At 41.9% G+C, this 25,272-nt stretch overlaps 1 protein-coding gene across 1 annotated transcript in view; it reads left to right on the top strand.

Annotated features, from left to right (window-relative positions):
- The first annotated feature begins 3,915 nt into the window (after window positions 1-3,915).
- Window positions 3,916-25,272, top strand: part of LOC129783120 (BDNF/NT-3 growth factors receptor-like) — a 262,545-nt gene continuing 241,188 nt past the window's right edge. The window contains 3 exon segments of the mRNA XM_055792861.1: window positions 3,916-4,619; window positions 23,984-24,058; window positions 24,488-24,559. Coding sequence (XP_055648836.1) covers window positions 4,357-4,619; window positions 23,984-24,058; window positions 24,488-24,559 — 410 coding nt within the window. The 5' untranslated portion in view covers window positions 3,916-4,356.

Genomic DNA, 25,272 nt, shown 5'->3' with positions numbered 1-25,272 from the left:
CTCAATATGAGTGATCAGCAGACTTCGTTTATTGTCCCTTACAGTCACCTTTTATGCCTTGTTATAATTAGCTCATATATATTACAAAAGTTAAGCTCATTATTGGTTAGTTGTCTAAATACCAAGCCCGCCCCTAGTTTCTCTTCTGTAGTTATCTGTTCCCACCTGCAACATTCTTTTCCCACCGCAATCTTCCTGTTATTGTGTAACAAGAACAGCCAAGGACAGTGTATTTTTGCTTTACTTCAGATAAGCTGAGTGCGATGTGCATTTTTGTCCAGCCAGCTGGACTATGTCTATGTGACCCTTTTCAGCTAGCCAGTTATCCACACTGGGCCTTTAAAGACAGGTCTTGTGGCGACATGGCACCCCAGAAAGAATTGAATCGGACAACGGAACTCACTTCCGAAACAATCTCATAGATACTTGGGCCAAAGACCATGGCATTGAGTGGGTATATCACATTCCCTATCAGGCACCAGCCTCTGGGAAAATTGAATGATGTAACGGACTGTTAAAGACTACACTGAAAGCAATGGGTGATGGAACTTTCAAACATTGGGATAAACGTCTAACAAAGGCCACCTGGTTGGTTAATACCAGAGGATCTGCTACCCGAGCTGGTCCTGCCCAGTCAAAACTTTTGCGTACTGTAGAGTGGGATAAAGTTCCTGTAGTGCGCTTTAAAAATATGCTTGGGAAAACAGTCTGGGTCATTCCTGCCTCAGGCAAAGGCAAATCCATTTGTGGGACTGCTTTTGCTCAAGGGCCTGGGAGCACTTGGTGGGTAATGCGGGAGGATGGGGAAGTCCAGTGTGTGCCTCAAGGGGATTTGATTTTGGGTGAAAACAGCCAATAAATTGAGTGATGTTAATTGTTATATAATACTGTATATTGTCATTGGTGACAATGGTAGAATTTGAACCCACGCCTCCGGAGAGACTAGACATCTTGCGGCACCCATCTCAACTATTTTAAATTTGGAGATTTGAACCTTATTTCTCTTCAACTGCCACACCAACGAAGACTGACTGGTGAAACCAGATCAGTGAAGCTGTAATAGGGTTAGAACTGGCTTCGACATGGAACAATCCAACACCTTGTACCGTCCTCCTTGCCCAGAAAGACTGTTATAACAGATGGAGCCCAACATCATGGACTAAATGAACTCAATGGACTTTAGAGGGATGGTCCATAGACTAAGGGAATGATATCTGTGTATTTATATAAAGGACAGGAGAGGCGATGATGATGTATTGGAAAACGTAGCATGACATAAATGGTATAGAATAAGGGGTGGATACTGTCCTGGTTTTGGCTGGGATGGAGTTAACTTTCTTCTTAGTAGCCAGTACAGTGCTGTGTTTTGGCTATGATGTGAGAACAATGTTGATAGCACACTGATGTTTTTAGTTGTTGCTGGGTAATGTTTATACTGAAGTCAAGGATTTTTCGGCTTCTTGGGCCTTGCCAGCCAGAGGGCTGGAGGGGTACAAGAGACTGGGAAGGAACACAGCCAGGTCAGCTGACCTGAACCAGCCAAAGAGGCATTCCATACCATGGGCTGTCACGCTTGGTATATAAACTCGGAGGGTTAGCTGGGGCGGGGGGGATCGTTGCTCGGGGACTGGCTGGGTATTGGTCAGCGGGTGGTGAGCAGTTGTATTGTGCATCACTTGTTTTCCTTTCCCCTTTTCCTTTGGATATTATCCTTTTCCCTACCTTTCCATTATAATTGTTGTTGTTGTTGTTATTATTATTGTTATTAATATTATTATTGTTATTGTTATTATTGCTGTTGTTCTTACCTATTTATTCTGTTTAAATTATTAAACTGTTCTTATCTCAATCCTCGTTTTTTACATTCCTTTCCGATTCTCCTCCCCACGTGTTGGGGCTCTTGCTGTATTGAATGATTATACTGAACTCTGAAGCAAGTGGAAAAATACTGAAGAAATAAGACGAGGTTACGGCCAGAACAGTGGGATGAAGAAAAAGGAGCAAATTGCAGATGTTTGCTCAAAACCAAGGCCAACGGGACATGATAAGAGGAGCTGGGAAACCGCAGAAAGGAGCCTACATGCCAGAACAAGCAGAAACAGAAATCTTCCCAGTAAACAATTGTTAACCAATCATATTATTATACGCTTGTAAAATAGCCAATCACATTATTGCACGCTTATAGAATGCCTTATAAAAGTCTACCTGGTTTGTACAATAAACGGATCAGATCTTGAACTCTGTGAGTATTTGAATCTGACTCCCGCTCGCCCGAAATGCCCGCAGCACCCACCCCTCCAGGTGGGGGAGAGTGAGCAAGCAGCTGCGTGGTACTTGGTTGCCGGCTGGGGTTAAACCATGACAGATGGATAAAGGATTATCAAGAGTGGTCTTGCAATGACATCAGCCAGCTCCTTCAGCAGTCACGGGTTCATCAGGGACCATGGACTTATGTATATCCAGTTTGCTTAAGTATTTCCTGACCTGATCCTGCTCCACCAAGGGTACATCTTCCTTGCTCCACCAAGGGGCCTGGTATTCCTGAGGGACAATTTTGCTAGTAAAGACTGAGGCAAAGAAGGCATTCAGTACTTCTACCTTTTCCATGTCCTGTGTAATCTGGACATGTAACATTAGAGAAGCCTTTCTTCTTGTCTTTGACATCCCTAGCCAGATTCAATCCCATTTGGGCTTTAACTTTCTTGACTTCATCCCTGGATGATCGGACAATGTCTCTGTATTCCTTCCAGGTTACCTGTCCCTACTTCCACCTTCTGTATGCATCCTTTTTGTGTTTGAGTTTTGTCAGGAGCTCCTTGTTCATCCACACAGGCCTGCTGGCATGTTTGCCTGCCTTCTCATCGGGGTAGAACTCTCTTGAGCTTGGAGGAGATCATCCTTGAATACTAGCTGGCTTTCTTGTGTCCCTTTTCCCTCCAGGGCCTTATCCTATGGATCCCTGAAGAAGCCAAAGTCTGCTCTCCTGAAGTCCAGGGCTGTGAGCCTGCTTTTTACCCTGATCCCTCCTCTCAGGATCCTGAACTCCACCATCTATCATTTGTGTCAGGGAATTGTCATTGATGCTCTTCAGGAACCTCTTGGATTGCTTTTGCTGTGCTGTGTTGTCCCTTCACTTTTAGGGATCCTGACCGGGAGACCACTGTACGTCAAGGAGTTAATGATTCACGTAACAGTGAACCTGAGTAATCCCAGGCCTGTGCTGTGCTGCATGTATAGAGTGGCCTTCAGGCCTGCATTGTTCTGCACAGATTCCTTGGCCAAAGGACAAACATAATCAGCTCATTTTAACAGAGGAGCCTTCAGGGATCTCCCACTTGGTACTGGTAATCTCACTACCTGCATAGCTTTGTGTTTATCTAAAAGTGCAGCAAGAAGTTATCATGGAAGCATCCTTTACGAATAGAGCAATTTCCTTGTTAGAAAATTATATAATACCTGGAATGACCAAAAAGGAGGAACCCCTCTCCACAGACAGAATTTGCACAGCATGCCATAGGAGAAGTCCATCCAGGGTCTGTCTGATTCTGCACGAATACGGGGTTCAAAGCATCTAAATGGATGTAAGATTTACTTGTTATCTATTCCTCCTCTTATTCTGTCTTATTAAAACAGCTATTTTATTAATCCATTTGTTGTTGGGCCTTTCTTCTCCCTCTCTCACGACCGTCCGTTCTCCTCAGGCTCTCTCTCCCTCTCCCCATCTCTCTCTCATGCTCTCTAGGTCTCTTTCTCTCTGTCCCTCTCCATCACACACACACACACGCCCCTCCCCCCCCCCCCTTCTCTCTCCCAGTCTGTTCCCCCCTCTATTCTCCCCCTTTCTCCCTTTCTGTCCCTGCCTCTCTCTCCATCTAGGTCCCCCCCTCTCTCTGTCTCCTTGTTGTCAGCTGGAGGGAGGAGGATACGGTGCTGTGCGTAAAGCAGCAAGCACAGTATCCTGCGTTCCACTTCCGCCGCGACCTGCGCTGTTTCTTCCATTCCTTCTCTACCGCAGGCAGCGGTCGGCTGAGCCCCCGCAGGTAGCCTCTGCTACCTGTCTCGGCCGCTCCGCGCGTTTTGCAGCATCATCGGGAACCGCCGCGGCTCAGGCGGCGCCGCTGTCCGCCCGTAGGGTCAGGGCAGGGAACAGGGCGGGCCGCACCACGCCTTGTCGTGTCGCGCCGGCAGCCCCTCCCTCCTCTCATCACCCCTTTCTGTCTCTGTCCCGCAGCAGCACCTGGTCCTGCCGCCCCTCAAAGCCTCCCGGGCAGCTGCGGTGAGTCCATGTGAACCCTGGCCGCGGGCGCTCGCCCGCGGTTCCGAAGGCTGCACACCCTCTGGTCGTGCTCCCTGGCAATGGCAGTAGGTGGAGGACGTCGAGGCAGCGCTGAAGTGAGCGGGGGCGTCATGGCGTCCTGGCAGCGAAGTCGGCCGGGGCCCGGCTTGGTGCAACTGTGGGGCTTGTGCTGCCTGGTGCTGGGCTCCTGGAGGAGTGCGCTGGGCTGCCCCACATCCTGCCGCTGCAGCTCCTGGCGGATCTGGTGTGCAGAGCCGGCACCGGGCATCATCTCCTTCCCTGTGCCGCAGCGGAGCGCTGAGGGTGACAATATCACCGAGATGTGAGTATGGTCCAGCCCCAGCCCTGGGCACAGGGGTGGTGGGGATGGAGCCGACGGAGCGACGTGGGGACAGAGGGCAGAGGGGAAGTTCCCTGCACTGAAATGCACTTGCTCTGCAGACTGATGTTCTAGCTGGAAGCCTAAGTCTGGTGTGATTTAATTTGGACTTGACTTCCCAGAGAGATAATTTCTAATCCATTTAGATGATAAATCCTAGTTGCCTGTGATACGATTTCCTGGGAGCAGGACGGGCAGTGAAGCAGCGCAGCGAAGGTCAGCACGGAGGTCGTGCGTCCATGGAAATACCTGGGGTTGCAGAAGGGCACAGCTGAGCTACCGCCTCTGGCCCTTGCATCAGCCAGGAGGATGGGGTGAAGTGCGCACCACCCAAATCTTGCTTCTGCGTCGACAGCAGACGCAGATTTGGAAAGGGTTTTTATTTCTCTTTTTATAAATCTTGCTCCCTCCGTTTATTCCTGCGAATGGAGAGTTTGGTGGATGGCCTTCCCCTCTCTCAGATCTCCACTTTATATTCTTCTTCTATTCAAAAAAGAGGGTGGGGGGTGGGGAGAACGTGGTGCAGCACATTCTGATAGAAGGAAGAGCAAACTAGCTTCCCTGCCCTGGCTATAGGCATGCGAGCCTGCTTTGCCCTTCCCTATAAGGTGGCTGGAAGGAGAAAATACTGTCTACAGGAGAATGAACATTGCGCTGTCTCTCAGCAAATACTGGAGCATTAGGAAACCCTCATTAATAGTGAGGGAAGTGGAAGGGCTTTTTTGTTTGGGGTTTGGTTTTTTTTCTCCTCTTACCTATGTGTCATTTCCAACCTTGTTTGACTGGAAATGATTTCAAGAAAGAAATCCAGTAGCTTTTTGTATTCTGTCATGCATCCTTTTTAGAACTCTGCAATATCTACATACTTTGCCTGAGAAAAGCTGCAAAGACTTGCTGAACAAAAATTTTGGATACCAGATTTGTAGATGATAGATATGGGGGAAAAAAACCCTCTACAGCTGTTTTGTCTATTTCCATCTTCCCCAGCACTTGCTGTTTCTGCACTGTTTCCCATGACATTTTTAATATAAAAAATAACAGAATATTTCCCTCCAAAATATATATTTTTCTAACTCTGTCCCTTCTTCTTTTTCTGTTTCCTTTAGAAACAATAGGAAAATGCCATTACATTTTATGTGACTTCAGATTAATTCTAGCTCTTGGGTTACCTTTCTGCAGTTTATTATAGTCAGTTTGCTGTATTTCCACATGTATGTGTGGGTAAAAAGCTGGAGACATTAATTTCTTCTACTCATATAGGACCTACCTTTGGTAGATTTTTAGGACCTAAGAGAATGAAGTAATCTTTCTAAGTTGTTGCAACAGTTATTGATTCAGATGTTTGTTTAGTGTTCTGTGGATTGTTTAATAAAAAAAATATATTCTTCAAGCTATGCAGCATCGCTTTTTTATAAGCTTTGCTAGTCTTGTTATCCAGTATGTTCAGTTTGGAGGTAACTCAGCAATTTACCCCTAGAACTTAAGCTCTGTTTAAAAGATCAGAAAATAAATGCATATGCAAATATATATGTTAGACATGATCAACTTAAAACATGTCCAGTCATTCTGCATTGGTATTTTTGGGTTTTATTCTCTTCTGTGTTTTTTCAGCATCACTGTTTATCTTTACATTTCTTTTCAGTTTTTACTGTATCATTCTGTGACTTTGTATGTTGTGTTTGATGATCTAAAAATAATGTGGAGTACTGAATGTCTTAGGAGATTATATTGCACATATTTAAGATGTTCTTTTTTTAACATAAAGCATGAAGGCCCTTTAATTAGTTTGTAGACATAAATTAAAAATTGGACTCCTGCAGCTGCTACATGTTTTCATTGTGGGAACTCAGAAAATAATAAATATGTAAGGAAGCATTTCTAATATGGTGGATACAGAATGTGAAAACATATTTTTTAAAACTGCATATCTTGTTTATTCTAGCTAAGCAACCAGTTTAAGAGGCTGTAGCATGCATTTTATCTAGGAAGCCTCAGGCCTGATTTTTCTTTTATATGTTCTGTAGTTACAGAAACACAATTCCATTGATTGCTGGTGGAATTACTGTTGGTACAAATGAGAGTGAGAAGAGCATAAGACACTTAATTTCTTGTAATATATTCCTTTATATTTTCTGAATGTCTTCTGAGACCAATCCTTCATTTATTGCTTATGTCCTGCTCTTGATTGGAGTGGGTGCCACAGTCCCAGGCAAAGCATCCACTAACTCCCTGGGAATGTTGCCTGAGTAAAGAACCTTATCTGGGAAGAAGGCCATGTGCACTGGGAATTTTGCAGGTGGGATACTGCATGGTTGGGTCAGGCATGTGAAACCCATGGTGGTGCAAAGGGTTGGCCATGGGCCAGGTGGATGACACTGAGCAGGCAGGGTATGAGTGGGCAGCAAGAGTTTCCCCTTGTCTCCGAGAAGTGGGAGAGAAAGCTGGGGTGGTACTGGTAGAAATAACAGCTGCATTTTCCCACGCATTAAATAGCCTTGAACCACTTGGTACCTAGGTGCCTTGGCTCTATTTTGGCCCATAGATAAATAGCACTTCGGAGCTTAATAAACACTTTCTTTCAAGTCCAGGTATTACTTTATGCATAGTTGGATCACCATCCAAATCCACTGAAATCAGCAGGAAGACCTCCAGAGAACTTTTGCATCAGCCCTGTGAGACTCAGCTGCTGAAACTTGGTATGGGAGGACATAGGAGTACTTCTGCCTGGTGCTTTTCTTATATTCCTCACTCTTCCCCTTCCTAGTTGTTTTTGCACAGTTTTCTCTTCTAATGGATAACAGACAGTTTCCAAAATCCTGTGCCTCTAATAGAATCATAGAATCATTTAGGTTGGAAGAGTCCAACTGTAAACCTAACACTGCCAAGTCCATCACTAAACCATGTCCCTAAGCACCATGTCTACAGGGATGGTGACTCAACCACTTCCCTGGGCAGCACGTTCCAGTGCTTGACAAGCCTTTCAGTGAAGAATTTTTTCCTAATATCCAATCTAAACCTCCCCTGGTGCAACTTGAGGACATTTCCTCTCATCCTATCCCTTGATACTTGGGAGAAGAGACCGACACCTACCTTGCTACAACCTCCTTTCACATAGTTGTGGAGAGCAATAAGGTCCCCCCTGAGCTTCCTTTTCTCCAGACTAAACAACCCCAGCTCCCTCAGCTGCTCCTCATAAGACTTGTTCTCTAGATCCTTCATCATCTTTGTTGCCCTTCTTTGGACACAGCACCTCAATATATTTCTTGTAGTGAGGGGCCCAAAAGTGAACACAGTATTCGAGGTGCGGCTTCATCAATATCAAATACAAAGGGATGATCACTTCCCTTGTCCTGCTGGCCACACTATTTCAGATACAAGCCAGGATGTTATTGGCCTTCTTGGCCACCTGGGCACACTGCTGGCTCATGTTCAGCCAACCATCAACCAGCTCTCTGGGGTCCTTTCCCACCAGGCCACCTTTCCAGCCACCCTTCCCCAAGCCTGTAGCATTGCATGGGGCTGTTGTGACCCAAGTGCAGGACGTGGCACTTCTCCTTATTGAACCTCATACAATTGGCTTTGGACCATCGATCCAGCCTGTCCAGATCCCTCTGTAGAGCCTTCCTACCCTCAAGCAGACCAACACTCCTGCCAACTTGGTGTCATCTGCAAACTTACTGAGGGTGCACTCAACCCCCTCATCCAGATTGGGGATAAAGATATTAAACAGAACAGGCCCCAGTACTGAGCCCTGGGGAACACCATGTGTGACCAACTGCCAGCTGGATGTAACTCCATTCACCACCACTCTTTGGGCTTGGCCATCCAGCCAGTTTTTACCCAGCAAACAGTATACCCATCCAAACCATGAGCAGCCAATAAGGTTAGATTTTTGTCCTGTTGCTTAGGGTGCTTACATTTGCTAGTCTCAGTCTGGAAAGCATGTGCCTGTGCTAAAATTGTTTATCGTAACACAGCTTAATCATAATAATTGTTTTATAGTACTGATGTTATTAGAGATAAACTGAACTCCAAAGTGAGGCCTGAATTAAAATAATGAAATCAGCCACTGAAGCTCAAATTAAGAGCTAAGGAGGAAGAAAGGTGAGAGTAAAATTAATATATAAATATTGTTAAATCCATACACTATAGGTACAATACCACATGAGTAATTCTTAGCAAGATCACTCAAGCATTTAATATGATAGTAAGTCACTTCAAAATTTTCTGATTTTTTGTAAAAAGCCTGATCTAATATTTTATCTTTAAGTAAAATGTGCTGTTAGCATATCTCAGTGTATATGACTCTTCATAGTCCTTGCTATCAAAGTATCTTATTGCAGTGCAAGTATATTCCTGGCCTAGTTTTGCAGTTCTAGTATTAAATCATTAATACTTTGTCTTATGAATATTCAGGAGAATGAGGTTTGAAATTATTGGGTGTATTTCAGAAAGAACTGCTTCTCAACAAAATAGTAGGTGACTTTAGCTCTTCCCTTGTAAAAGAGAGAGATGATTGTGTGTCACAGCACTCTCAAAACTATCAAGCCGCAACAAGGTCTTTTACCATCTCATACCAAGATACTCTTCATGCTAGTCCCTCTGCTGCCTTCTCCTCATCCCAGGCACACTCTCTTTCTTCCTTGGCTGCTCAGCCTCTTAACAGAACTAGCCACAGCTGCACCTTATCTACATCGGTCAACCCGCAGCCCCTGAAGCCAACCCACAGTTGTATATTATCAATGCTAATTAACCCAGCTTCATTCCTCTACAATTCCCCCATTTTTTTTCTATTTTTTTCTTAACATTTCATACCTTATGTTTTTAACAATCATCACAACCTTTTTACAAATAATCTTTTCATACAGTCCTCTATAATTCCTCTACAATTCTCCCCCCCTTTTTCTTTTTTTTCTTAACATTTCATACCTTATATTTTTAACAAACAATTGTGTAGTGTATACATTTCAAAACCACAAAGTAAATTTCTAATGCAGTTATATAAAGCGCTCTAGAATTGTTAATAAATAGGATAAGTAGAGTAAATTACTTAACAAGTCATGTGAGCCTGTGCTAAAAAAATAAAAAAAAAATGTTTGAATTTATACGAAGCTCAGTGCTGTTGGTATTTTGGATCTCTCAGTTTAGAATTTTAGACTCTGTTTTAGATTAAATATATTATAAAACTGTCAACAGGGCTTCTCAACCCCCATCCCCTTTCTCCTGAAAACACTTTTGGCTGTGCAGGATGACGTGACTCGGCTAGATTTAATGTTTGTTTCTGGTGTTTTGAAATGATGCGATAAAATACAAGACATCGGTCTGCAAATTATTAAAGGGATATTGGATGGCTGTAATACAATAGCTCCTTTTAGGAATCTGTCCATTTTTTTTCATCTTTTAAAGATCTTTGTTGGTTACGGTGAGTTGAAAGTAAACATTATTAAAATCAGTTTTGTAATTTCCAGGCTCTAAAAATACCCCAAATATCACAAACCATAGGGTTTTATACATTCTGGTTTCTTTTTGCTCTCAGGTAACCTTTTGCATCCCTTGTTTTAATCCTTATTCTTCCAGTCAGTGAGGACTCATCAGGCTCCTTGGGACCTCATTTGGGGTTGTCTCTGGCATGCTGAGACAGTGTAAACTGGCTCTTGCTGGAGGAGGGCAGGATCCTTCAGGAGGTGTTCAGTGTTGTGCAGGATTGGGCTGGCAAGACACAACCTGTAGTTCTATGCCTTTAGTCACTCCAGAGTTTTAAGAGAGGTTTGGAATTTATATACTAAAATTAAGGTAATATGTATGAATTTGAGGCTTTGGTCTAGAATATGCTGTTTTCATGAAACTTCCACTTCTTTCCATACTAATGAGAAAACAAGGCCCAGGAGTCCAGCTTTCAATCTCTTTAAAATGGCATTTACCAGATTTTTCAGATTCTATTTTTCCTTTATTATTTTTATGCTGAAGGTTTAAGAGAGAAAGTAGCCTATCAAGATTCTAGATCTCAAATTACTCTAAACAAAAAAAATTTCCATAACTGAATAAAGGTTTTATTTCTCCATTTTGAATTAAAGGAAGAGGGGAAAAAAATAATGTACTTCTTGGATTGCAGTTCTCTCTCTCCAGTGTTTGTCACCTGTCACTGCAGCAATATCTAACAACCTGTCAATAAAGGTGGCTGGTAGAATTTCTTTGCCCAAGCTGGATGAGTATAGTAGGTAATGAAGCATTAAAATGATGAAAAACAAAGCAGAGAACTTAAAACCCCCTCTCAATGCTTTATTGATGTTAAATGTATCTTTATCTTGTTATATTTGGAAAACCTCTCTTTGAAAACTGTCCTTTAAAATGTGAAGCACTCCTTGTATTAGCTTATAATTTATGTGCATTTCAAATGGAGAAATAAATTTATAGAGGTTTGAAAGCCATATGCCTATGCTGCATGGGATGTGAATATAATGTATTACTGGACACTTTGCATTTACAGAGATCTACTTATACAAATGTATGTAGGCACATAGCTGCTATTGAAATCAAATATATTGGGGATGTACCTTAATTCCTTTTTGACTGTGAGCCTAAGTTTTCAGAAACTGCATAAAGCAAAGCAAACCGAACTAACATCCCCTGAAATGTGCATATGGGGATCTTGTTTCTTCTATAGCTACTATTAACCATAACATTACAGAATCACTTATGGGAAAGGAGCTATGCCATGAAAATTCCATTGTGAATATGTATATTTTTTAAAAAATTCCTGGAAGAAAATGACCTGTATTGACTGATGATTATCAACAGCAGTTATACTTGAAATGATTAAATATATTTAATACCAGGTCAGCTACTCTTGTTTCTGACATTCTTGAAGATCAGATTTCAGGTCAACATTTCCTTAGTTCTAAGCAGGGCCTGAAAAAACAAAATTTTTTTACAGAACTAATAGAAAGTAGAACAAAGCAGACACAAGACTCAAGACATTTGTAAAAGCAGTTTAAAAGATCATAATCTCTAAATGGTGTAACTTGAACCAGCCTTTTGCTAAGCCTACTGGTCCTGATCCACCAAGATACTTAGATGCCTTTTATTTTAAGGGGAAGCCAAGGCTCAGATTCTGGCCTTGTTAAAATTGGTGGCAAAACGTCAATGGAATTAGCATTTCACCAATGCAGGGTAGTTTAGAGGACATATGCTAAGGATGAAAAGAACTTTGTTTCAAGCATTTTCTTGCCTTTTTTAATATATAAATTTGGAAGAGAAAGGATATTCTTGAGGCCTATTAGTCCATTATGTGATTTATTTTTGGCTTGGGGCTTGTCTTGGATCCCAATTGTTTTCCTACTGTGTGAAGACTAAACATGTTGAGGCAAGAGGAAGTTGAGATTGAACATTTTAGAAGGGTGTTTTACAAAGTTTCAAATAATTCCATATTTAAATGAACCTACACAGTAGTTCCATGTTCAAAACAGTGGCAGTTGCAACTGCTACAGAAGCTCATACTAGATTCACTAGCTCACTATATACATTTGTCTGATGTATAAAGAAAAGGACAAGCAATTAATCAGTTAGTCCATTGCCGAAACAGTGAAATGATAACACTTCTAATGTGGCGTATGATGCACGGACTCCGGGAGCAGATCAAAGGCACGAAGACACTCGAAGACACCTCAAAGACACCTCAAAGACACTTTATTAAAATCAAACAAGCCTTTTATACCTTTACAGGGGGCTGACGTGTCAGCCTGTAACTATGCTCAGTAATTTTCCACTCCTAGCTCTTTTTTCTGTTGCAGACACAGCAACTTAGCAACTCCCTTTATCTACAAGGCCACAAGCTCTGCAAACTACTCCGTATCTTAAAGTTTCTCTTCTTGCTCCTATGGTTTCCTTCCAACAAGCATAACTGTGTCTCTCTCCCAAGGTCAGTTTTCGCTCACTGACGCCGTTTGAGCGTCACATATCCACATCTCCCCCTTCTTTATATATAAAAAAGGCTTGTTTCAATGCTCTATCTATTAAAGTTTGCACACATTTTAACATACACGGAAAGAATACATATAAAAATGAATAAGTACCCTACATCTATTTGTAATAAGCTCTTTATCCATGCGGTTAAACCTAATCTACTAAAAAGATGTCCAAAAATGTTAAAACCATCACTTTGTTGTAGTTTCTGTACTCGTTCTTGCATGTTTTCAATACTTTTGTGAATAGATTCAGAATGATCAGACATATTCATACAACAAAGTCCATCAAAATCCTGACAACCATGACCTTGCGCTAACAATTAAAAATCTATTGCAGGTCTATTCTGTAGCATAGCATGTCTTATTGAATCAACATCTATCAATAGTCCACTCAGGGCTAATGAAGTTGCATTAGTTTGTTTTGCAAGCCAACAGCCAAGCTTATTCAAGGTGGTTAGCACTTGTGGTGTTCCTACCCCTGGAGCAAATATAGATGCTGCTATAATTCCACCAGGGCTCCAAAGTTCCATATTATCTTTACAATCAGTTTTAAAGGCATGTGGCAGTGTAACTTATGATTTATAATCATGGATGTATTGGGTGTTAACAAGGTTAACCTTCCAATGCTACATGGTCCTCCTTTCGCATGGGAGGGAATGCCAGGCCACACACGATCTCCACAGATTAGAAATAATCCTGTGGGCAGTTTAAGTGGATGATTGCTAGACTTCGATATATTAGGAGAAGTATAATTACACCAAACACTATCATTTCTATACGCAGGTATGGTAGCATTTAACCATTGAATCATTTTTATATCATCTTTGCCTGTGTAGTTGAAGTATACACAATAATCCATTTTTACAGATCCTAATAAATCCATTTCCTGTGGTTCAATCCTACTATATGCTAAATAAGGAACCCAACCATCCCAATTGTTAAGCACATCACCAAATTTCTGAATTATGATCCATTTATCTGAGGGAACAGGCCAATCATCAACAGGTTGTCCAACCAGACAGGTTGTAAAAGGATTTTCCGGTGAAGCAGTTGACAAACATAGTGTGTCCTGTCCCATGCGATTGGCCAAGGTTACCCAGATGTTGGTTTTGGTTTACCCAGATGTTGGTTTTGGGTTGAGATGGGATCCATATTGATGCAACTGACGTCATGGCACAGATGATGGTGATGTTATCAATTTGTTAATAAGTTAAGATTGATTGACTTTGATTGATTAATTGATTTTATAAAATCATTTTATAAAATTAAAATATAGAAGGATAAGAAATATTTTAATGAAACTTATAGTTGCACAGTAAAAGCTGTTATGAGATCTTCTGTACATCCTGTACCAAGGCTAGAAGAAGGGGCTAGAACCATTGTTAAAACTTAGGTAATAACTTTAGGGTTTGAAAGGTTTCTTTGTATTTGACCAGTCTTCTGTATGTAGAAAGTGTATTGAAATGTCAGAATATGAGATTAATGGAAACCGGGGAGAGTCGACTGGAACAGCTTGTAGTTGCCTGCCAAGAAACTGTGAACTTTAGTAAAAGGTAATTCCGGCAGGGGGAGATCGCGACCACTGACTCATATACCACCTACCCAAATCGTACCCCAGACCCATTTCTAGACCTTTCTAAGCTTTACTGTGCAGAATCGGATATAGGAGGAGAATATGTTAATGATTTACGGGAAATATCATGGTTATGCATGAATACTTAATGAATATGTATGAATAAGTTCTATATATGGTGTCTAATTTTGAGACCTGGTGTGCGTTGATCATGAGATGACTCGCTCACGCACCCGGCCGTTAATAAAGAAGTGTCTGCTTATCTACATCACATTGGTGTCGATAAGTTCTTCATTCCGAGATTTCAGTAACAGCGATGACTGAGATAACGATGGCTCGATCCATCAAGCTGGTACCCATCTTGGGCCAGAACCTGTGGAAACACAAGCATAGCCTCTACCCCACGTTATTAATGGAAAAGGACCCTCCCATTGATTTGTCTGTAAATTTTTTACTAAAACTTGTGCTTTCTCATTAGATTTTGAAGCACTGTGTAAGCCAAAATGGCGTTTTATAGGAGGTCCTTCCTCCATCCAACTATTTAAAAGATTCAAAACATAACAAGCTTTAGCTATACGCTCCTGTGGGGTTAATCCTAGTTTCCTCCTTTTTTGTTTTTGCAACATAGTTTTAAGAGTGCTATGTGTGCGTTCAATAATGGCTTGGCCTGTGGGAGAATGTGGAATGCCTGTAACATGCTGAATTCCCCATTGTTGAAAAAATGTCTGTGTCTTATGCGCTATATAGCCTGGGCCATTATCTGTTTTTATAGTTTCTGGAACTCCGAGGATGGCAAAGGCCATAATAATGTGTCTGCAAACATCTTTTGCTTTTTCACCTGAGTGTACTGATGCATAAATGCAAGATGAAAAGGTGTCGATAGAGACATGTACATATTTGTACTTGCCAAACTCTGGTATATGAGTAACATCTGTTTGCCAAATTTCAAGTGACGAAAGACATCAAGGATTAGTTCCTATTGATGGTGCAGGCAAAACCTGCTGACAATCGGGACATGATTGTATAATTTTCCTCACTTGGTCTTGAGTCAGTTGAAATGTGCGTTGCAGTGCTTTTGCATTTTGATGATAGAATTCATGAGATAAACGAGCCTGTGCAAAACTGTCAAGTAAGACCTGCATGGTACCTGCAAGCCTGTCTACTTGTGTGTTTCCCTCACTTATGGGGCCGGGTAGGGAGGTATGAGAGCGTATGTATTGTATAAAATATGGATGTGCCCATCAATTTAGGAGCCACTTGAGCTCCCAGAGAAGAGCAAATAAGGCTTCGTGTGAGACTTCCTTCAAAAAGGAGTGTTCTAGCCTAGAAACAAGGCCTGCCACGTAGGCAGAATTTGTGATAATGTTTATTGGGATAGTCCATAATTTGAAAACACAGACTACTGCGGAGAGTTCTATTACCTGAGGCGATCCTGTGACAATATATATGTTGCTTTTCCAGTTTCCTTCATCGTCTCTCCAAACTATGACTGCTTGGCCTGTTTTACCAGACCCATCAGTGAATACTGTAGGGGCATCAGCTATTGGTGTGATAGCTAATTGTGAAGTAGGTAAAAGAGAAACAGAGTGCAGGGATTGTATAATTTTGTGTCCTGGGAAATGAATACTTATCTGTCCTGTAAAATCCGCTAGAGCACACTGAAAAACAAAAGAATGGTGAGTTAAGAAAGTTAGCTGTTTTGTATCTAGAGGCAAATACATAACATTAGGTTCAACATCATCTAAAGTTAACAAACGCTCTCTTCCTTTCTGAATTACCATAGCTATCATTTCAATAGCTGTAGTAACTTTTTCCAAAATTATGTGGTAAAAATATCCATTCCAGAATAATCAAAGGATATATGTCTTGTGGAACCCACTGTGCTAAGAGACCATAGGATTGAAAAGTTGAATAAAAAATGCAAAGGCTAATAGGGTAGTCCATTTTTTGCCTATGAGTGACTTGACCTGTTAATTTTACAACCACTTTATCGAGAGCAATTTTTGCAGAGAGGGTAAGCGTTCGAGGAGACGTCAAGTCTGGATCTCCTTCCAATAGTTTAAACAGGGGATGGAGTTCTTCAGTAGATATCCCTAAGAGGGGACAAACCCAATTTATGGTTCCTAACATTTTTTGTAAATCATTCAGAGTCCTTATTTCTGTTTGCAAGGTGATATGCAGAGGTTGGATGTTTTGTTCTGATATTTTCCATCCTAAATATCACCAAGGTGGTGTTTCTTTTATTTTTTCTTCTGCAATGTTGAGTCCTGCTGTCGAGACTGCTTGGACTACTTGCTGTTTCACTTCTTGGGCTGTCTGTTTTGATTCTGCAGCAATTAAAATGTCATCCATATAATGGTAAATTAAAACATTTTCAAAACATTCTCGTATTTGGCTTAAAACTGCCGCTATAAATTGCTGGTATAGTGTAGGACTGTTTTTCATGCCTTGCGGCAACACTTTCCAATGGTATCTTTTATGTGGCTCTGCAGCATTAATAGAAGGCACAGAAAAGGCAAATCGTGGTGCATCTTGTGGAGCAAGAGGTATCGAAAAAACCCAGTCTTTTAAATCAATAACTACGAGAGTCCACATTTGCGGTAACATTGTTGGCGAGGGGAGCCCAGGCTGTAAAGCTCCCATATCTTCAATGACCTCCTTTATTTTTCTTAGATCATGTAAAAGCCTCCAAGAATTATTTTTCTTCTGAATCACAAAGACAGGCGTGTTCCGTGGGCTAGTTGTGGGGACTGTGTGACCAGCTTTTAGCTGTTCATTCACCAATTTATGTAGCTGCAGCAGTTTTTCTTTTGGGAGGGGCCACTGATCTACCCACAGGGGCTCATTTGTTTTCCAGGTTAATGGTGGGACCTGCTGCAGGATAGTAGCCCCTAGAAAAAATCTGTGCTTAAATGCATACCCCATTGGCTTAAACAGTCTCTGCCCTAAAGGGTAGGAGATCCAGGCAACACATAAGGCCTGATCAAAGCAGATCTCCCTTCTGGTCCCATAATAACAACAAATGCTTTACTCTGTTTTGGAGAAGTTTGACCACCAATTCCCGATAGGGAAGCATGAGCGTCTATTAAAGGCCAGTGACTGGGCCATTGTGACACAGAAATGACTGTAACGTCTGCTCCACTATCAACAATTCCTCACATAGCAATTCTTGTCTTCCCCAATTGCAAAGTACAGGACAGCTGAGGTCGATTCATAGTTAATTGCTGAGTCCAGTAAATTTCTGGCATCCCTGTAGATTCAAAACAGCCTGAACCCCGTGTTACACATGTAGCATTCTGTGATTGGGGTATAAAATATATCAATTGTGCAATTCAGCTTCCTGCTGGTATAGTACATGGTGGCATTGGAGTCCACGCCATTATTTTAATATCTCCCTCATAATCAGCATCTGACTCCTGGCAGCACAAAAAGGCCTCTTAATGTTGTAGAGGATCGTCCAATTAACAATGCTGATTTTTCATTACCGAGTGGACCATATGTGCCTGTTGGAATAAGCACAAATGAGCTGTCTTGGATTATTGTTTCTGCTGAGATGGCCAGGTCCACTCCGGCACTGCCGCTTGTGTTGGTGCACAGACTGCTGCAGCTCCGCAGGGGGGCCAGTCGGAGAGGTGATTTGTTGTCATAGCGCAACCCCTCATGGTGCTCCGCTTGGAGTTTCCTGGTAAGGTCAAAGACTGGCCGTCCTGGTCAAATTTTGATCGGCATTGATTGGCATAATGACACCCTTTATGACAGCGCGGACAGATTCCAGGCGGACGCCCTTTATTATTCACTTTTGCTTTCAGACAGTTCTTTCATAGATGCCTGTACTGACCACACGAAAAGCATTGCTTTGACTGAACTGATAGCGCTGCAAATGCTTCTGCAATCAGAGACAAATCATGCTGTCTAGACCCAATATTCATACAAGCATTCAACATATCATCAAGGCTAGGATTCTTTAAAGATCGTAATACTTTCTGACAGTCAGGGTTTGCGAGCGGCAGGGAATAACACGCAGCCGACTCAATATGAGTGATAAAGCATGATTCACTTTATTAGCCCAAATCGCTCTTATTTATACAGTGTATCTAATTATGCATACTCAGCAGTCTATGATTGGCTAGAATCACTACCTAGTCATTTACATGGTCCTCCTACTTGCGGTTAGCTAGCTTACATAACTTCTTTATCTTTACTGCACATACCTCCTCAGAATTGTTTGTGAAGCCTGTTAAGGCTGTGGTGTCCCTGCAACTCCACAGCCATCAGCACAGCTGGCAACCTCAGCTGAGGCCTAGTCTTGATAGCACACCGGTTAGATTTGGCTCTGCTCGTACAAATGCTCTAATGATCTGTGACCCTTCTCATCCAGCCATTCTCCAACAAGGGTTGGCATTTTTAATAGCAAGTTGTTTAAAAATATATTCATGTGCCATCTCATTTTCAATCTGCTTTTCCAAAGCCTCATTAAGTCTGTCCAAAAATTTCATAAATGGTTCATTTGCTTCTTGTTTAATTTTGACAAAAGGCTGCCTCTGTTTACCTGCTTCAGGGGCAGTTTTCAAAGCACAGAGTGCCAATCGTTTTACTTGCTGCAAACCCGCCTGGCAAATCCTAGCTTGTGCAGTGTTGGTGCTATGATCAGCTTGCCCTAGTAATACATCTACATTAACTGCTTGCAATGGATCATGTGCCCCCAACACTGAGTTCTCAGCAGCTTGGACGTCTGCAAGCTGCCTCGTTTTTGACTCCCACATAGTATATTGCATGTCTCTCATTATCAAGCGAAACACCATTTTAAAATCATTAGGGGTAAACACATGAGTATCACAGAGAGACTCTATTAAATGAGTTGTATAAGGAGCCCCAAGTCCATGGTCCATAACTGTTCTCCTGATATCTTATTAATAAGAGCATACGAGGGAGCTTCCCATCACAGATCTTGATCTGGCACATACACAACAGGGAAAGCACACAGCAGATCTGTATCCCCTGCTCGCTTTGCTTCCCCTTTTACATCTGCCCATTTATCGTGAGGGTCTGGAGGGTATAAATCTGGCTCTTTCTGGATCAGTAAGCTCTGGGTCAAAAGGATTATCTGTGTCATCATCGAGAGTATCAGGCAGTAGAGCCGCAAGAACAGTAGCAGCAGGTTTAGATTTTGGTCTTACGGCAGGCTCTGCTAAAGAGGGTAGTGATGAAGGAACCGAAGAAGCCTTTTCTGCTTCTTTTGATTGTGAGCCAGTGTGAGCTTTTAAAGTTTCAAAAATAATTCGCCAAGGGCTCAACAGAGTAGCTGCTACCTTATCATTTTTTGTAGCACAGTCCCATAGATGGATGCTTATTTTATCCCAAATCTCTGGAGTATAAATGTTAGTGGTATTAACAGATGGATCGACTTTTGATGCCCATAGAAGAATGCGTTTTAATTCTTCCTCATCTATTTTCTTCCCATACTTCTTAAGAATGTTAGTAAAAGCTTGTAAAACAGTTCTCTGTTCCTTTGTTAAAGCAGTCCCCATAGTTCTCAGCCGCTTACCTTCGTCCTGCGATAGGTAATTGAGCGCGCTGGATACGCTTCCTTTCAGTGTGTAGTCCCGTAGTTTGACTGAGCTACGCCACCGGATCAACAGCTAGTTGATTTCGAGCCTTGCGTTGGGTGCCATTTGTGGCATATGATGCATGGACTCCGGGAGCAGATCAAAGGCACGAAGACACTCGAAGATACCTCAAAGACACCTTGAAGACACTTTATTAAAATCAAACAAGCCTTTCATACCTTTACAGGGGGCTGACGTGTCAGCCTGTAACTATGCTCAGTAATTTTCCACTCAGCTCTTTTTTCTATTGCAGACACAGCAACTTAGCAACTCCCTTTATCTACAAGGTCACGAGCTCTGCAAACTACTCCGTATCTTAAAGTTTCTCTTCTTGCTCCTATGGTTTCCTTCCAACAAGCATAACTGTGTCTCTCTCCCAAGGTCAGTTTTCGCTCACTGATGCCATTGAGCTAGCTCGAGAAATACCCACATTCTAAGATTCTTATGGGACAATCTGTTGATAGAACTCTAATTGGGGCTGGGCAAATTATTTATTTATTTTTCATCTTGGTTCGGCAGGTAAGACAACAGAAATATTTTGGTTTTAGTTTTAAACAAAATATTTTTTATATTTTTCATTTCTGAACCTTACATATGTAAATAATTAGGGCCTTATTAAGCAGATATCCTCCGTAACATGGATATCCTATATTACAGAGTCAGATGCTGTATTCTGTATGAAGAGCATATAGAATGTGACTTTTTCCCATACTTCTGCAACAACTGTCTGATTTTCTAAATGCCAGACTGCACAGCAAGTATATGCAGATAAATCATGTGCACATATTAGGCATATCAGACTTATTGGGCATGCATGGGGGACTTTTCACAACATATGCTGTTAGTGTCATATGCTGGACTTGCTAAGCATGTCTGGGATGGTCCCAGACTTCAGCATTTAAAATCTGGCAGGTCTCTATGAAGTGTGTAGCAAAGGCGCTTAACTCAGCTGGCTACTCTCCTGCCAGCAATAGAGAGTCCACCTCTTCCAGGAAATTATTCAGAAGGCCTAAATTAGACTCTTGCTGCAAATCTACTTACTCATGTGATGTAATTGTCCCCCTCTCTCTCCACTGACTATAAGAAAACTTTGGGGACTTAGTTCACTGAGTGGGAAAAGCAAGACCTCCCTTCTAATGAACAGCATCATGCTGTGAAGTAAGCTGTTTGTGTGGTCCAAACCAAATCATTTCAGCAGAGCATTGCACAGGGTTGCTCTGCTTGATTCAGAGCATGGGTCTGAACCAAGGTCTTGCATATCAGCATCTCAACTACCATCCTATAAGGCATACAGATGTGGATGTCTTGATTCTTCCTGTCAGAGTTGCCTAAATTTGTGTGGAATATTTAAATATGCTTTTGGGTTGGAAAGCAGAACTGTTTAGCTAAGTGACTGTGATACTTATTTGTATGGTGAGACAGCTTAATCCTGTTCCTGCTCCACTGAACATTCAATTATGACAAAAATTAGAACAGCATGAACAAGTAAGGCTGAAACTTCCCTCTCTGATTGTTTTATAGTATGGTATCTTTTGGGAGACTGGGATTACATTCTCTCAAGAAGAAGGAAGAATTTAACCTGGTATTCCTGGATAATAGTTGAACATTATTTCCAGCATTTCCTCCAAATCTGTGCTCTTCTACCTCATGTAGACATGTCTTTTTTTCTTCTTCTTCTTTTTTTTTCCAGCTGAACCTATTTGGTGAATATGGGTCTGTTTAAGGAATCCCTTTTGTGGATAGGGAGGTGAATAATCTGTTGCTTTTTCATTTCTTAGTTCCCTCTTGAGTCTTGCCTTTCCTATTTTTTTAAAATTAGTTTTGGAATATAATATGCATGCAGTGATCCTCAGCTTGTAAACACATATATTAAACTCTCCTACTAGGAGCAGTTCTGTTAATTTCTATGTGGCTAACTATGCAAGTGTACTTAAGCATATGCCAAAGTATTTTCAAGTTTAGGGTGGTAGCAGTGTAAGTATATTTTGAATACTGTATATGCCTCATGTATTTATATGTGTACACAAAAGTGTGAACTTTCCACGTTAGGTTCAAATAGATTTACAAACATTTTGAACTGGCACAAATCCATATGTGGCTTAAAGATGCCAAAATGAAAAAATATTAATGCTGGATAGAACTTTGGGGTTTTTTTTTCAGCACTAGACATCACTGCAGATTCTGTACAGTGCTTGTGTGCAGTGTCTGTCTTGTTGCCCAAAGCCCATGTTTTTCGGAGGGCATAGACCTAGGTGGCACAGCTACAGAAAGAGTTACCACTTGTCCTGAAGGTGAGAGGGAGTGGAAGTGATGCCGAAAAACCTCAGAATGAAGAAAACTGCTAAAAGACTTTTTGTACTTTTAGCAGCAAGGTATTCATTTTCTCCACAGAAACTTGCTCCAAAGTACAGGTGTGAAACAGGCTAATTTATACATTTGACATACACGATTGCAACATCTCTTCATACATTTTTCATGTAATTACAAAATCTCATCGCATATTAATGATGGGCAGAGTCTAGGCGGGGCCTGGGTGTAGTTTTCTCTTGGCATCAATTTTTAGAGGGTTGTTCTGGCCTTTGGCCTTGCTCAGGTGGTCTTCCTCAGAGTTGAACTTTTCAACTTTCTTTCATAAGTGACCCTGCCAGGATCTTGTACATGAATCTTAGATTGTTACCATTTTTTTCTACTGATGTGTCTAACTCTACCTAATTTATGATTTCTAGTACCTGGTACAGCGATTTCCAACAATGGCTTAGGCCTGGGTACAGTGAGCAAGAACAGGGCAATTCAGCTCTACATGCTATGGTTCCTCAGTAACCAAGTTGAGCAATCTTGTAATGCAGGACAGAACTTTTACCTGAGACTTTTCTCAGGTGGATCTTTAGGTTTTTAGGCTTTTTTTCCTTTTCAGAAGAAAGATGGTTTTGATCTTCCCTGCCCTGAACATTTCTTGCAACTCTCCATGACATTCATGTCTGCATGGAGACAGGGTAGTCATTCCCTCCTCTTTGGTATGCTTGTATGTGCAGGTTTTGCCTGCTGTACAGCACTTTGCATCTTGTAATGGTTTTTAATAAACAATTTGGCTGGTCATCAGGTGCCCACCAAGCTGCTCTATCATCCCTCCTCCTCAACTGGACAAAGGGAAAAAATATGACTAAAAGCTCATTGGTTGAGATAAGAACAGGGAGATCACTCAGCAATTACTGTCATAGGCAAAACAGGCTTGACTATGGGAAATTAATTTAAATTATTGCCAATAATATCAGTGTAGGATAATTAGAAATAAGATCAAATCTAAAAAACACCTTACCCCCACCCTTCCCTTCTTCCCAGGCTCAACTTCACTCCCAACTTCTCTACCTCTTCCTTCTGAGTGGCACACGGGGATGGGGAATGGAGGTTATGGTCAGTTCATAATGCTTCATCTCTGCTGCTCCTTCCTCCTCATGCTCTTCCCCTGCTCCAGTGTGAGGTCCCTCCCATGTGATACAGTCCTTCATGAACTGATCCAGCATGGGTCCTTTCCATGGGATCCTTCAGGAACAGACTGCTCCAGCATGGGAGCCCTGTGGGGTCACAGGTCCTGCCAGAAGACTTGTTCCCGCATGGGCTCTCCACAGGGTCACAGCTTCCTTGAGGGCACATCCACCTGCTCCAGTGTGGGATCCTCAATGGGCTGCAGGGGGGACAGCCTGCCTCACCATGGACTTCACCACACACAGATTGCAGGGGAATCTCTGCTCTGGTGCCTAGAGCACCTCCTCCCCCTCCTTCTTCACCAACCTTGGTGTCTGCAGAGTTGTTTCTCTCACACTTTTATTGCTCTTCTCTCCCAGCTGCTGTTGTGTAGCAGTTGTTACTCTTAAATATGCTATCACAGAGGCACCACCAGTGTCACTGATTTGCTCAGCTTTGGTCAGCTGCAGGTCTGTCTTGGAGCCAGCTGACACTGGCTCTATCAGACATGGGGGAAGACATCTGGCATCTTCTCACAGAAGCCACCCCTGTATGCCTTCCTGCTACCAAACCTTGCCACATAAACCAAATACAGTGCAACAGGTCAGCAATCACTGCCAGCTTTCAGACTTCGTTGCTGACTTCTGATCAAAGACATGGAAGAAGCCACTTTCTTACTTTGTTTTTTGTCTTTTTCAACAGTTACATCGCAAACCAGCAGAAATTAGAAAGCATCAATGACAATGAAGTTGGATTTTATGTTGGACTTAAAAATCTGTGAGTATATGGGAAAATTATATTTCTTTATTTCTCTTGTAGAAGCATTTACAGACCTCATGATAGAGCAGGGCTAACTTTTTGCATTATAGAAGACATCTGTAGAGCTCGCAGTTCAGTCTAGTTCAGGGGTCCTCAAACTACGGCCCGTGGGCCGGATACGGCCCCCCAGGGTCCTCAATCCGGCCCCTGGTATTTACAGAATGCCCCCGCCCCTCCACCCCCCCACCCCCCCCGGGGGTTGGGGGGGGAAACCAAGCAGCCGCAGATGACTTCCTGCCACTTCATCCATGTGCCGGCCCCCTGTTTAAAAAGTTTGAGGACCCCTGGTCTAGTTGGTATTTCATCCACTTTTTTATTTTAAACATTATCATTATTCTATCCATTGTATTTTAAATGAACTATTCTAAGTTTTATATACTTTCACAGGACTGTGGTGGATTCAGGCTTAAGGTTTGTGTCCCATCAGGCATTTGTGAAAAACGTCAACCTACAATACATGTGAGTAAGGATAGCTTCTGTCTTATAAGTTAAAACTGTCCAAACTTTGTTAACTCCCTTCTCTCTCTTCCTGTTTACTTAATATAGAATGTTTTAACTTCTAATGGCCTCCTGTCATTAATAGGCATGAAATAGGACATGTATGATAAGGAATTTGTAGATCATAAGAACATAATGTGGAATGGCAAAAAGACCCATCCTGTTCATTATCCTGTTTCTAGCAGTGGTCGCTAGCTGTGTCTCTTTTAGTAAGTAGTGGAGTGCAAAGAAATGCATCTCTTTACTGAGTCATTTGGTGCAGAGAGTATGATGTCCACACTATATGCATCACACTCACTGACATGGGTTTGACTTTGGACTAGCTCTTCTCTGATTCAGTGGGCTGAACATGTTTTAGCAGCTAGAAGTGCATTTGCTCCATGCATGGACCATGGTCCATTTATCTTCTAATGTCGTTTGACTAGTTTACATGCCCTGAGATCCTATCATGACTGTGAACTTAAGCTCAGTTCTGAGCTGAACTGATGCACTCAAAGCAGAATATAAGATTGTGATTATTTTCCCACCCAATTGCACTTTGCAGTTTATGAATTTCAGGAAACAGAGTTGGTGCCTGTGCAGCTTTTTGATTGTGTTTTTCTAGATTACTTACAGTTTAAATTTAGCAAAGTACAGAGAAAAATGATCAGTTATAAAGAAAAATTTTGTGGGAT

This window comes from Falco peregrinus, chromosome W (genome assembly GCF_023634155.1).
Source record: "Falco peregrinus isolate bFalPer1 chromosome W, bFalPer1.pri, whole genome shotgun sequence".
In the NCBI taxonomy this organism is placed as follows: domain Eukaryota; kingdom Metazoa; phylum Chordata; class Aves; order Falconiformes; family Falconidae; genus Falco; species Falco peregrinus.
Note: the sequence above shows the minus strand (reverse complement) of the source record. Positions and strands in the feature narration are given on the sequence as shown.